Here is a 12,205-nt window from a genome sequence, read left to right on the forward strand (position 1 = left end):
AAAGGAAAGTGTAATTTACCTGGGATGTGAAATTGTTCAAGGCCAAAGAAGACTAGGAGTCAATCGAATAGAAGCTATTTGTGCCATACCCCTCCCAAGGAATCATCAGGAATTGAGATCCTTTTTGGGAATGGTGGGGTGGTGCAGACTGTGGATTTTAAATTTTGGACTCCTAGCCAAACCATTATACGAGGCCCTGAAGGAATCACAATTAAACTGGAACCGACAGAGGAAGAAAGCATTTGAAGATTTAAAACAAGCCCTTAGGGAGGCTCCAGCACTAGGCCTCCCAGATTTAAATAAAGACTTCCAATTATATGTAAATGAAAGACAAAAATTGGCATTGGGGGTGCTGACCCAAAGGCTTGGATCCTGGAAACGTCCAGTAGGCTACTTCTCAAAACAATTGGACACTGTTAGTGCTGGTTGGCCGTCATGCTTGCAGGCAGTTACGGCCACAGTAATCCTCATCCAGGAGGCCAGAAAATTGACTCTGGGAAGGAAAATAGAGGTGTTTGTACCTCACATGGTACTGGCAGTCCTGGAACAAAAGGGGGGTCACTGGTTGTCATCTAGTAGAATGTTGCAATACCAAGCAATCCTGAGAGAACAGGATGATGTAGAATTGAAAACAACTAATCATATCAATCCAGCAGAGTTTCTCCGCAGTAAGCAGGAAGAAGGGGAATTAGCACATGATTGCATGGAAGTTATCGAACAGGTGCATGCCAGTCGGATTGACTTGCGAGATACCCCGATGGAGAACCCAGACTGGGAGCTGTTTACTGATGGATCCAGCTTCGTGGAAAATGGAACCAGGTATGCAGGGTATGCTGTGGTGACTGTTAAGACGGTGGTAGAAGCAAAAGCCCTAACTCCTGGAACCTCTGCCCAGCGAGCTGAAATTATTGGACTTACTAGAGCTCTAATCTTGAGCTGGGGAAAGAAGGTAAATATTTGGACTGATTCTAAATATGCCTTTGGAGTTGTGCATATTCACGGTGCTTTGTGGAAGGAACGAGGACTGTTAAACTCTCAAGGGGTCACTATCAAATACAAGAATGAAATCCTAGCCTTGCTAGATGCAGTACATCGACCCGAAAAGGTTGCTGTAATGCATGTAAGAGGACACCAGAAGGAAGATGGGAAGATATTTGAAGGAAACCGATTTGCAGACTACACGGCTCGTGAGGTGGCAAGAAAGGTATGGACTCAGATGGCCCTGATACCTACCAAGGTGAGTCCAGCAACTCCGTTTTTAACTCAAGAACCAAAGTATTCCCTAGAGGATGAGAAATTGGCATCGTTGTTACTTGCTCAAAAGAATATGACTGGATGGTATGTGACAGGGACAGGACAGGTGGTGGTGCCTGCCAGAATTATGAAAACGATTCTGGAAATGGAACATAACAAATGTCATTGGGGAGCAGAGGCATTGGTAAAATTTCTAAAAAGAGAAGTAATTTCTAACCAGATGTTAACATTGGCCAAACGGGTGAATGCCATGTGTCCAACTTGTTTGAAGAATAATCCGATAGTTAGGAAACAAATCCAGCTAGGGAAAATACAAGTGGGACCAGAGCCAGGAGATTATTGGCAAGTAGATTTTTCAGAATTACCGAAAGCACAGAACTTTAAGTATCTTTTGGTGTATGTATGCACTTTTTCAGGCTGGCCTGAAGCCTTTCCTTGCCGAACAAATCAAGCAAAAGAAGTAGTCAAAACACTGTTGAAGGAAATCATTCCGAAATTTGGGGTGCCGTTGGGATTGTCATCAGATAGAGGCCCACACTTTATAGCAGGAATAGTACAAGAAGTGGCTAGAATGCTAGATATATCTTGGGACTTACACACCCCGTGGCGACCTCAATCAAGTGGCCAGGTAGAGCGGATGAATCAAACGATTAAGGGACAAGTCAAGAAAATTTGCCAAGAAGCAAAAATACAGTGGCCACAGGCTTTGCCATTAGCATTGCTCAGAATCAGAATCAAACCCAGGGAGCGATTGGGAGTTAGCCCATATGAAATCCTATATGGGAAACCATACCATGCTAATGTGTTGAAAGGAGATTTGCATGTGCAGGGGGATCAGACAATATTTGGTTATGTCATGTCATTAAACAAAACTCTTAATGCCTTAAGGGGAGCTCTGCAGTGGAACCGACCTATGCCACTGGAAAATCCAGTGCATGACATTCAACCGGGAGACCGAGTGTATGTGAAAAACTGGTCCACCCACCCCTTGAAAGAAGCATGGGACGGCCCACGCCAAGTGATCCTGACAACCTACACGGCAGTAAAGGTCGAAGGAATCGACTCATGGATCCACTACACTCGGGTCAAGAAAGTCCCCGCACAATGGGAGACTCAGTTAGTCTCTCCAACTCGGATGATTTTTCGCGGAAAGTAGCGTTTTTGATTATATTGTTGCTGGTAATAACGAAACCAATTCTTGTTAATGGTTCTGTTGTAGTTGCAGTTACTGAACCAGTGGTTGGTGTTATGGACGGAATGGATGTGAACCTGACCTGTTATATAACCAATGACCAGAAAACTGAAGTCCGGAATGTACAAGCAACCTGAAAGAAAGGTGCTGATTATCCAAAAGCAAATATTGTCACGGTTTGGGATAAGGATGCACAGAAAGGAAATACCACATTGCTACTGAAGCAAGTCAGGCAAGAGGATATGGAAAATTACATGTGCATTGTAAAATCCCGAAAAAGCTTTGATTATAAGCAAATTAAATTGAGAATAGTATCCTGGAAATTGAGAAAGGACATTCCATCCCAGGAATCCGTAGAGGTGAAACCCTCCTGGACTGTACAAGGTATGTGGGATGGACTTCCTTTGAAGGTGAATTGTTCATTTGTGTTAAAACAAAAATGTAATCAGACATTGCAAGTTAAATGGTGGAAAGAAAACACTCAGAAGTCATGGGACAGAATAGACCAAGGAGTTAGCTGGTGGGAAAAATCTGGAAAAGGTATGGGATGGTTAAATATTAGTAACCCACAAATTGGCTTTACTGAAGGAAAATACTTGTGTTTAGTGATATGTGAACTTAATGCTGATTATGGAATAAGAATAGTAAAAGCTGGACAAAGAACCAGGCCCACTCATATGGTATTCCCAGTAGAAAAGAAGCGCAGAAAGCTAAGAGATATAGAAGCAGCTGTACATCAAAGTCGCGAACAAGAAAATTTGGTAGTAGGGTTAATTAAAGATTTTGGAATGGTGCAAAACGTATCCCGAATTACAGCATGCTTGCCACTTCCACAAGCGGCAGGAGAACCAATTCCATGGGGAATAATTCCCATTCCATTACTGCCTAAAACGGTAGAAAACACATCTACTGTATGTCACATTGAAAGGAAGGAAAGAGAAATAGTTACTGTCAAAAAGGAAAATGTATGGCATGCAGCACTGTATGCTGCTAGAAATGTAAAAGTTAAAACAAAACAACCTTACCAAGAAGTTACGTGTCAAAATATAAGCCAACAACATGTAATTTGGGATGATTGGAAAGCCGTATGGGGTCCGAGCTTATTGGAACATTACAGCTATATTGGAGCAGTGAACTGGTGTATACAATGGACAGGAAGTAAAAACCAAACCCTGGTGGAAGTCTATAAGACAGAAACCTCTACCAGAGAAATTAAAGAAACTAAAGAAAATTGGAATTGTACTAAGGTTATTACATGTGATACCCCAGAAAGTCAGATCAGTCTAGCTCCTCTTAAAGTACTACTCAAGTGGGGATGTGAATGTAGGAAAATTAATCATACCATTGTAGGAAGAGTAGCCGCACTAAGCAGAAGCGGAATTAAAAGAGCTGTAAGTTGTAGGAATACTACAATTAGAAGTCCAGGAAATTTAGTTTGGGTAATGGGACATGGACAATGGACCACACACATTCCTATAGATGGGCCTGTGACACAAATCACTCTAGGTGTCCCCACCCTTTGCCCTCTGTGGAAGCAATCAAAATTACAATCCAATCGGAAGAAAAAAGAAGTAGATGCATTCACTGAGTTAGAAAATGAATGGCATGAACCAGATGGTGGAGTTAAATTTGGATGGGCTTTAGAATCACTATTTGCACCTGTAGCCACCTATAGGAACAGAGAAATGCTGTACAAACTGCTAGGGCAGACTGAAAGATTAGCAGCAGCCACTAAAAAAGGATTCAAAGATATGAATTTGCAATTGCAAGCCACATCCCGAATGACTTTGCAGAATAGGATGGCATTGGATATGCTCCTGTTAAAAGAGCATGGTGTGTGTCAGTATCTAAAAACAAAAATTGACCATTGCTGCATCCATATTCCAAACATGACCATTGAAGTGGAAAAGGATATTTCTCAATTAGAAACAGTTGAATCCAAAACAAAAGACATTGAAAAGGAAGCACAACATAATTGGATCGGAGAAATTTTTGAATCTTTAGGACTTCAGGTTTCTGGTTGGGTTTCGTCTGTAATACAGTACATTCTGTTGTTTGCAGTTCTATTACTAATTATTTGGCTAGTGTATAAGTGTGTTTTAGGAGTCATCGAAAAGGAAACAAAACGCACCAGAAGAGTGATAAAAGCCTTGACAAGAACTGACGAAATGCACCTGCCTCCTCCAAAGTATGAAGTTGTTATCGGGCAAGAAAATCCTGCATTTGAAAGACCCGAAAATAACTGAGAGTTGAGCATCCTTGCAGAAGACTGAAGAATGCTCAAAAGGGGGGAAATGTTGCCATTTGATTAAATAAACCGTATTAAGATAGTAGTAAACCTTAATAGTTAACATTAGTTGACATAAGTAGTAGTAGTTATGCTAAGGCTTAATAGGCCGCATTTAACCTGTAGATGAACTTTTATAGCCAATTTCGAAATGTAAGCAGTGTAGTTAAGAAATAATTACTTATCTTAAGGAGTGTATCCATTTATCTAGAGAATGTACCTTTTGGCAGAAATTTAAATGTCAGAAAGATTATGGTACCAGGTATCGAAAATGAAGCAAGAATCTGTTACGATGAAGAAATCATGTAAAGAAACATATAAAAACCCTGTAAATTTTCTGTAAGATGGGGCTCTGTCTTTGGACGCTAGTCCACAGGCTCCCGGGCCCTCAATAAAGCACCGCATAAACGACTTCGGTTGTTTGTGTTTTCTTCGGATCGGGCAACATCAGGACGCTCTGGGACGCTGCCCTGGGCTGTCCAGCGCAGTGGGGATGGATCAGCCCCTGCTCTGCTGCTCCTTGCCAGGGTCTCCCCCTTGCAGGGCCCTTGCAGAGCACCAGCCATGCTGTTTGCCCCCAGCCTGCCCACGGCCAGCCTGGGGCTGCTCACGGGGGTTTTCTCTGCTCAGCATTGGCCTGGCCAAGTGCTGTGGAGAGAGCCTGGCCAAGGAGCCTGGAGCCCCCAGGCCCTGCCCTGAGGCGTCAGCGCTGCCCCAGCAGTGCCCATGGCCTGTCCCTGCTGCAGCCCCGGCACTGCCACCCCCAGGGCTGTGCCCGGCCCCGAGAGCACTCAGGCCCTGCAGCAACACGAGGGGCAGGAGGGCAGCGGGGCAGTGGCACGGGAGCAGCACTGGCAACACCAAGTGCTGCTGCTGCTGGGCACAGCTGCTGTGCCAGCACTGATCTGCCCCAGCTCTGCACACAGACACTGCTGCTGCAGCTCCAGAGAATGGAGCAAAGGGGGCAACTCAGGAGAAAACTTTGCTGGGAGAGAGATCCTTCAGTTTGTTTAATGCCACTAAGAGTGCAGCCGTTCATTGATGCAGTCTGTGGCCATAGGGAAGAAAGAGATACAAAATGAGGAATGGAACACACAGAGGCTTTTTTAATGGACAAGATGATAAAACTTAAACAAAGGGGAAAAAATCCCACAACCAAACCAAGAAGAAGTATCAAAAATCACTATTATTAAATGTGCTTTTCAGAAACTGGCCAGCAGTTTAATGTTCCTGAAAGCATCCAGTCATCAGTCTTCACACTGCAGCTTTGAACTCCTGATTCCTCAGGCTGTAGATGAGGGGGTTCAAGAGTGGAGGAGCCACCGAGTACAGAACTTACAGTGCCAGATCCAGGGATGGGGATGAGATGGAGGGGGGCTTCAGGTTGGCAAATATACCAGTGCTGAGGAACAGGGAGAGCACGGCCAGGTGAGGGAGGCAGGTGGAAAAGGCTTTGTGCCGTCCCTGCTCAGAGGGGATCCTCAGCACAGCCCTGAAGATCTGCACATAGGAGAAAATAATAAACATAAAACAGCTAAAATATAAGCAAACACTAACAGCAATAAGCCCAAGTTCCCTGAGGTAGGATTTGGTGCAGGAGAGCTTGAGGATCTGGGGGATTTCACAGAAGAACTGGCCCAGGGCATTGCCCTGGCACAGGGGCAGGGAAAATGTATTGGCTGTTTGCAGCAGAGCCTTGAGAAAGCCACTGGCCATGGCAGCTTTTGCCATGTGGGCACAAGCTCTGCTGCCCAGGAGGGTCCCGTAGTGCAGGGGTTTGCAGATGGACACGTAGCAGTCGTAGCACATGATGGTCAGGAGGAAATACTCTGCTGAGATAAAGAAAACAAAGCAGAAAACCTGAGCAGCACATCCTGAGTAGGAGATGTTCCTGGTGTCCCAGAGGGAATTGTGCATGGCTTTGGGCACAGTGGTGCAGATGCAGCCCAGGTCGGTGAGGGCCAGGTTGAGCAGGGAGAAGAACGTGGGGGTGTGCAGGTGGTGGCCGCAGGCTACGGCGCTGATGATGAGGCCGTTGCCCAGGAGGGCAGCCAGGGAGATGCCCAGGAAGAGGCAGAAGTGCAGGAGCTGCAGCTGCCGCGTGTCTGCCAATGGCAGCAGGAGGAGGTGGCTGATGGAGCTGCTGTTGGACATTTCTTCTCTCAGGCCATGGGGTCCTGTTAAAGGAGGACACTGATAAGTCAGGGGAGACTTTCCTGAGCAAGGTCCAAGCCCTTTCTCCCATCTCTGTTCCAGCTGCTTTGTGCCAGCCAATTTTCCTTTTCCCAGAGCCCTTCCTTCAGCCCTGTGCCTGGAGCTCTGCTGGAATCTGGCCCCTTTGCTTGCACCAAACTGCTGCTGAGGCAAGGGAGCTTGGCAGCATCTCCTGTCCCCGGGCTAAGGAATGGTGATGGCCAAAGGCAGCTTGAGAGGGATTCCTGACGTGCCCAGGGAGATCAGAGAGAACTGTGCAAGGAAAGAGCATTGGCTGTAACTCAGTGAAGGCTGAGGGGAGCTGCTCGGTCACTCCATCTGTCCCCAGGTGTCCTTTCTGAGATGGAGGGCAGTCACTGTGTTCCCCTCAAATCATCCTGACACAGCTGAGAGCAGAGGGACCCACAGCAGAGCAACCCTGCTCAGCCTTTCTGAGACTCCTACAGGCCAAGGACACTCCTGTCCCCCAGTGTCCCCTGGAGACACCTCCCAGCCCGGATGGCATCCCAAGCACACACCAAGGGTCCTGTCCATGGAACTGCTTGAGGAGAGTCAGCTCATTCACAGTCTCCCAGCCTGCCCTGCCCAGAGCTCCTGGGGCACAGGGAGCTGGGACATCCATTGCTGTGCTCAGCCTGCACAGGAGGAGCCCAAGGGCTGGGCCTGAGCCTGCAGCTGAACTGCCATTCCCCGAGAGCCCATCAGCAATCCAGGAGCACCTGGGCAAGGCAAGGAGAGAGAGAGCCAGCCCTGAGGAAAAGCCTTTCCCTTTTTTTTTTCTGCAGATCTGGTCTGGGGACCAGAGGGAGTAAGGATGTTAGTTAAAGTACCCTTTTGTACAAATGATTTAGAGGCATGGGAGAAAGCTGCTAAAAACTGTTGGAGAGATCTGAGAGGTACGAATAAGAGATTTAAGTTTTTGATTAAGCAACACGATCCAGACTGGGGACATATACACCTAATGCTAGATGCCTTAACTGAAACAGAAAAGCAATTAGTTTTAAAAGTAGCAGGGAGCATAGCAGAAAATTCTTTCAGAGGAACAAATCAGGATGTCAAAGAATTTTTCTGCTTCAAGATCCAAATTGGGATCCAAACAATTGACTTCATAAAGACAAATTAAAGAACTATCAAGGTTTTATACTACAAGGTATGGAGAGGGTAATACCTAAAACAATTAATTGATCAGCCCTTTACGCAGTTGAGCAGGGACCTTCAGAAAGCCCTACTGACTTTCTAGGTAAATTGCAAGATACAATGAGACGCTATACATCCCTAGATCCTGCATCAGAAGAAAGGATACAACAGCTGGTGAGTTTATTTTTAGGACAGCCCACTGGTGACATTAGGCGTAAACTCCAAAAGATTAAGGGACCAATGGGGTGGAACGTAGAGGCCTTATTAGAAGAAGCATGGAGAGTTTTAGTAATCAAGAAGAAAAATGTAAGAAAGAAAATTTGGTAGCAGTAATAAGGGAGCAGGACAAAGGGAGATGTGGGCAAGGACCACGTAGACAAGGTCAACCTCGCCTTAAGAAAGACCAGTGTGTACTTTGCAGAACATTTGGTTATTGGAAAAATCAGTGTCCTGAATGGAGAGAAGGCAATGAACAAAGAAGAGGGAACCCCAGGAGGGAGGGAGTGGCTGCACATGTCAGAGAAAACTGAGGCGGAGTGGAGGGTCTTAACCTGGCAGACGCTCTAGTTATAGTTAAGCTATAGGAAAGAAAATGGAATTTTTAGTGAACACGGGAGCAAAATATTCAGTATTGAATAAGGCACTAATGTCTGTAACAGATGATTATGTTATGGTGAGAGAGGCAACTGACAAAACTGAGAAAGCATAGTTTTGCACCCCATTAAAATATAAACTTGGAAAATAGTGGGGGATTCATAAATTCTTATACATGCTCTATGCCCCAAAAGCACTTTTGGGTAGAGGGAACAGCTAGAAGTAAAAATCCTGCTAAAAATGGGGAGATCCTTTTGGATGTTAAGGATCAACAATACATGGAAGTACTAAGCCTAATGTTAACAGTTGATGAGAAAATTAATGAGGATAAAACTAAAGATGAACAAGAAAGTCACAAGAAAATAATGGATCAGGTATTTCCAGGTGTGTGGGCATCTAGCACACCTGGATGGGCAAAGAATGCATCCCCTGTGCAGGTCAAGCTTAAGGAAGGGAAACAACCAGTTAGGGTGAAAGAGTATCCCCGGAGAAAGGAAGACAGGGAGGGAATCAGCTCAATAATTGAAAACTTTTTGCAGATAGGATTATTAAAATAATGTCAATTGACTTCAGCACTCTCATTTTGCCCATTAAAAGGCCCGATGGATCATAGAGATTAGTACAGGATTTGCCAGCTGTTATCAAAATAACTGAGGACTTATACCCAGTGGTTGCAAAACCATATATGTTGTTGACATACTTGACCAATGAACTAACCTGGTTCACTGTTTTAGATTTGAAATATGTTTACTTTTGCCTCCCTCCACTCAAAAAAGTCAGAAAATCTTTGCATTTGAATGGGAAACCCCAAATTCAGGTCATAAGGCTCACCTCACACTGACAGTACTGCCCCGAGATTTTAAAAATAGTCCCACGATATTCAGAGAAAAACTTGCAAGAGACCTAGAACTCTGGGAAGCCCCATCAGGAGAAGGGCAGCTGTTGCAGTATGTGGACAACCTCCTGATAGCTACACAAACCCAAGAGGCATGTGTAAACCGGACAGTAAGCCTCTTGAACTTTGTAGGTCTGCAAGGGTATCGAGTATCTCAAAGAAGGCTCAGATGGTAAAATAAACATTTATATCTACTTGGGCTATGAGATCAGTGCTGGACAAAGGAATCTAGGGCGAGGTCATAAAGAGGCAATGTGCCAGATGCCAAGACCCCAGTCAGTGAAAGAACTGAGAACTTTTCTTGGAATGATAGGGTAGTGCAGATTGTGGATTTACAATTATGGACTGTTGGTTAAACCCCTGTATGCCCTAATCACAGAAGGGAACAAGGATCTCCAATGGACAGAAGAGGCTACTCTAGCCTTCGACCAGTTAAAGAAAGCCCTCATTCAGCCCCAGTCTTGGGACTTCCAGACATGTGTAAACCATTTTTCTTGTTCTCTCACGAGAAGCAGGGGATGGTTCTGGGAATACTGGCACAGGACCTTGACCCTTATTGAAGGGTGGTTGCTTAATTTTCTAACCAACTAGATGCAGCAGCCAAAGGGTGGCCAGGGTGTCTTAGAGCAGTTGCTGCTGTGATACTGAACATTCAGGAAGCATGCAAATTAATCCTGGGCCAGAAGATGACTGTGCCAGTGTCCCATAGAGTATCTGCAGTATTTGAACTAAAATGAGGACAGTGGCTCTCCCCACCAAGATTCCTGAAGTACCAAGCTATAATGCTAGAACAAGATGATGTTGAGATTAAAGTCACTAACCTTGTGAATCTAGCTTCTTTCCTTAGTGGGAATACAGGAGATCCAGTGGTCCATGATTGCTTGGAGACCACTGAGGTCACCTATTCCAGTCACATGGACCTAAAGGACACTCCTCTTGAAGACACTGAGAGCTGGTTCCCTGATGGCAGCAGTTATGTCATCAGTGGGAAGAGGCATACTGGGTATGCAGTTACCACTTGCAGAGAAATGATAGAGTCTGGACCACTGTCAACAAACACTCCTGCACAAACGGCCGAAATAAAAGCTTTAATCTGTGCCTTGGAATTGGTAAAGGGAAAAGAAATTAACCTCTATACAGATCCAAGACACGCATTTGAGGTTGCACATTCACATGGAGCCATTTGGAAAGAAAGAGGACTGTTGAATTCACAAGGAAGGAGCACTGAACATGCACAGGAGATAGTTAGACTGTTAGATGCAGTCCAGCTGCCTGCGAAGGTAACTATCATATATTTTAAGGCCCACCAGAAAGTGAGCTCCAAATTGGAAGAAGGAAATGAGCTGGGAGACAGAGAGGCAAAAGAGGCAGCCAAAGGTGAGGTATCCATCGAATCACCCTTAGTTCCAGATGGACAGATTTCCCTGGAAGGTAAGCCAAAGTATAACAAAAAGGATAAGAGGCTCATTAAAGCAGAAAATGGAAGTTATAACAAAGAAGGATGGGCCATCACATAAGAATGGAAAGGAAGGCTTGTAGTCCCCTCCCATATGTTACGGGCATTAGTAAAAGAGGAACATCAGAAAACCCATTGGGAATGGATGCCTGGTATAATTATTTAAGAGACAGGATTGTTGCCAGAAACTTAAAAGGCACAGTCATCCAAGTGACTCGACAATGTAGTCTTTGCCTTCAAACCAATCCCAAAAATATTAGCAAACCAAAACTTGGACAAATTGTAAGAGGCTAAGGGCCTGGGCAACAGTGGCAAATTGGTTTCTCAGAACTTCCAAGAAAAGGGGTGTATCGATACTTATTGGTGTTAATAGACACCTTCTGGGAGTGGCCAGAAGCCTTTCCTACCACAACTGCCAAAGCTCGAGACGTCACCAAAGTACTGTTACAAGAAATGATACCAAGCTTTGGAGTTCCAGCCACAATATCCTCAGACAGAGGGCCACATTCCATTTCAAAGGTTGTACAGCAAATTAGCCACCTGTTGGGTATAGATTGGGAACTTCACACCCCCTATCACCCTCAGTCAAGTGGCCAAGTAGAAAAAGTGAATCATTTGATTAAACGGCAAATTGCAAGATTAAGACAAGAAGCTCAATTACCTTGGCCCCAGGCTCTTCCATTAGAGTTGTTGTGGATCCGGACTAAACTGAGGGCAAAAGAGAAACTGAGTCCTTTTGAGATTCTCTGTGGAAGACCATATGGGGTACAGCAGGGAACACCCGCCCAAGTAGGGGAAGAAACCCAACACAGGTACATGGTGGACCTGAACAAACAACTCAGAGAAATTGAGAAGAATATGCCTGGGGCTCGAAGCAGAGAATTAGATGGCCCAGTACATGATACACAACCTGAGATTATGTGTATGGTAAGTCTTTTACAGAAAAGACATTCATCATATGCAAGCAAAGAAGGCTCCAGAAGCTCCTTGGAAAGCAACACTGAGTGATAATGAACTGAATTTGAAACTTACTTGAGAAAGGTGAATAGATTTTTGGATAGAAATGTTAGCCTGGAGAACTGTATTTCTTATGATTATGGCCATAACTGTGACCAAAGTTAATTCAACACCACATATATGTAGTACAACTGGGAGATATTTTTGCCAAGGAAAAGC

At 44.9% G+C, this 12,205-nt stretch overlaps 2 protein-coding genes across 2 annotated transcripts; one reads left to right on the forward strand and one right to left on the reverse strand.

Annotated features, from left to right (window-relative positions):
• Window positions 1-1,073: 1,073 nt before the first annotated feature.
• On the forward strand, window positions 1,074-4,873 carry LOC130266714 (uncharacterized). Its single transcript, XM_056515975.1, has 3 exons — window positions 1,074-1,237; window positions 2,143-3,769; window positions 4,860-4,873. Exons 2-3 carry the CDS (start codon window positions 2,689-2,691, stop codon window positions 4,871-4,873), a joined length of 1,095 nt encoding a protein of 364 aa, XP_056371950.1. The 5' UTR covers window positions 1,074-1,237; window positions 2,143-2,688.
• Window positions 4,874-5,954: 1,081 nt separating this feature from the next.
• Window positions 5,955-6,893, reverse strand: LOC130266713 (olfactory receptor 14A16-like). The gene has a single exon (XM_056515974.1). It carries the CDS (start codon window positions 6,885-6,887, stop codon window positions 6,069-6,071), a length of 819 nt encoding a protein of 272 aa, XP_056371949.1. The 5' UTR covers window positions 6,888-6,893; the 3' UTR covers window positions 5,955-6,068.
• Between the last annotated feature and the right edge of the window lie 5,312 nt (window positions 6,894-12,205).

The sequence above is a fragment of the Oenanthe melanoleuca genome, unplaced genomic scaffold (assembly GCF_029582105.1).
Source record: "Oenanthe melanoleuca isolate GR-GAL-2019-014 unplaced genomic scaffold, OMel1.0 S163, whole genome shotgun sequence".
Taxonomy (NCBI): Eukaryota; Metazoa; Chordata; class Aves; order Passeriformes; family Muscicapidae; genus Oenanthe; species Oenanthe melanoleuca.

What these genes read in the sequence shown, in the direction of transcription:
- LOC130266714 (XM_056515975.1), top strand. Translation starts at nt 2,689, where the DNA reads ATGGAAAATTACATGTGCATTGTAAAATCCCGAAAAAGCTTTGATTAT.
- LOC130266713 (XM_056515974.1), bottom strand. Translation starts at nt 6,887, where the DNA reads ATGTCCAACAGCAGCTCCATCAGCCACCTCCTCCTGCTGCCATTGGCA.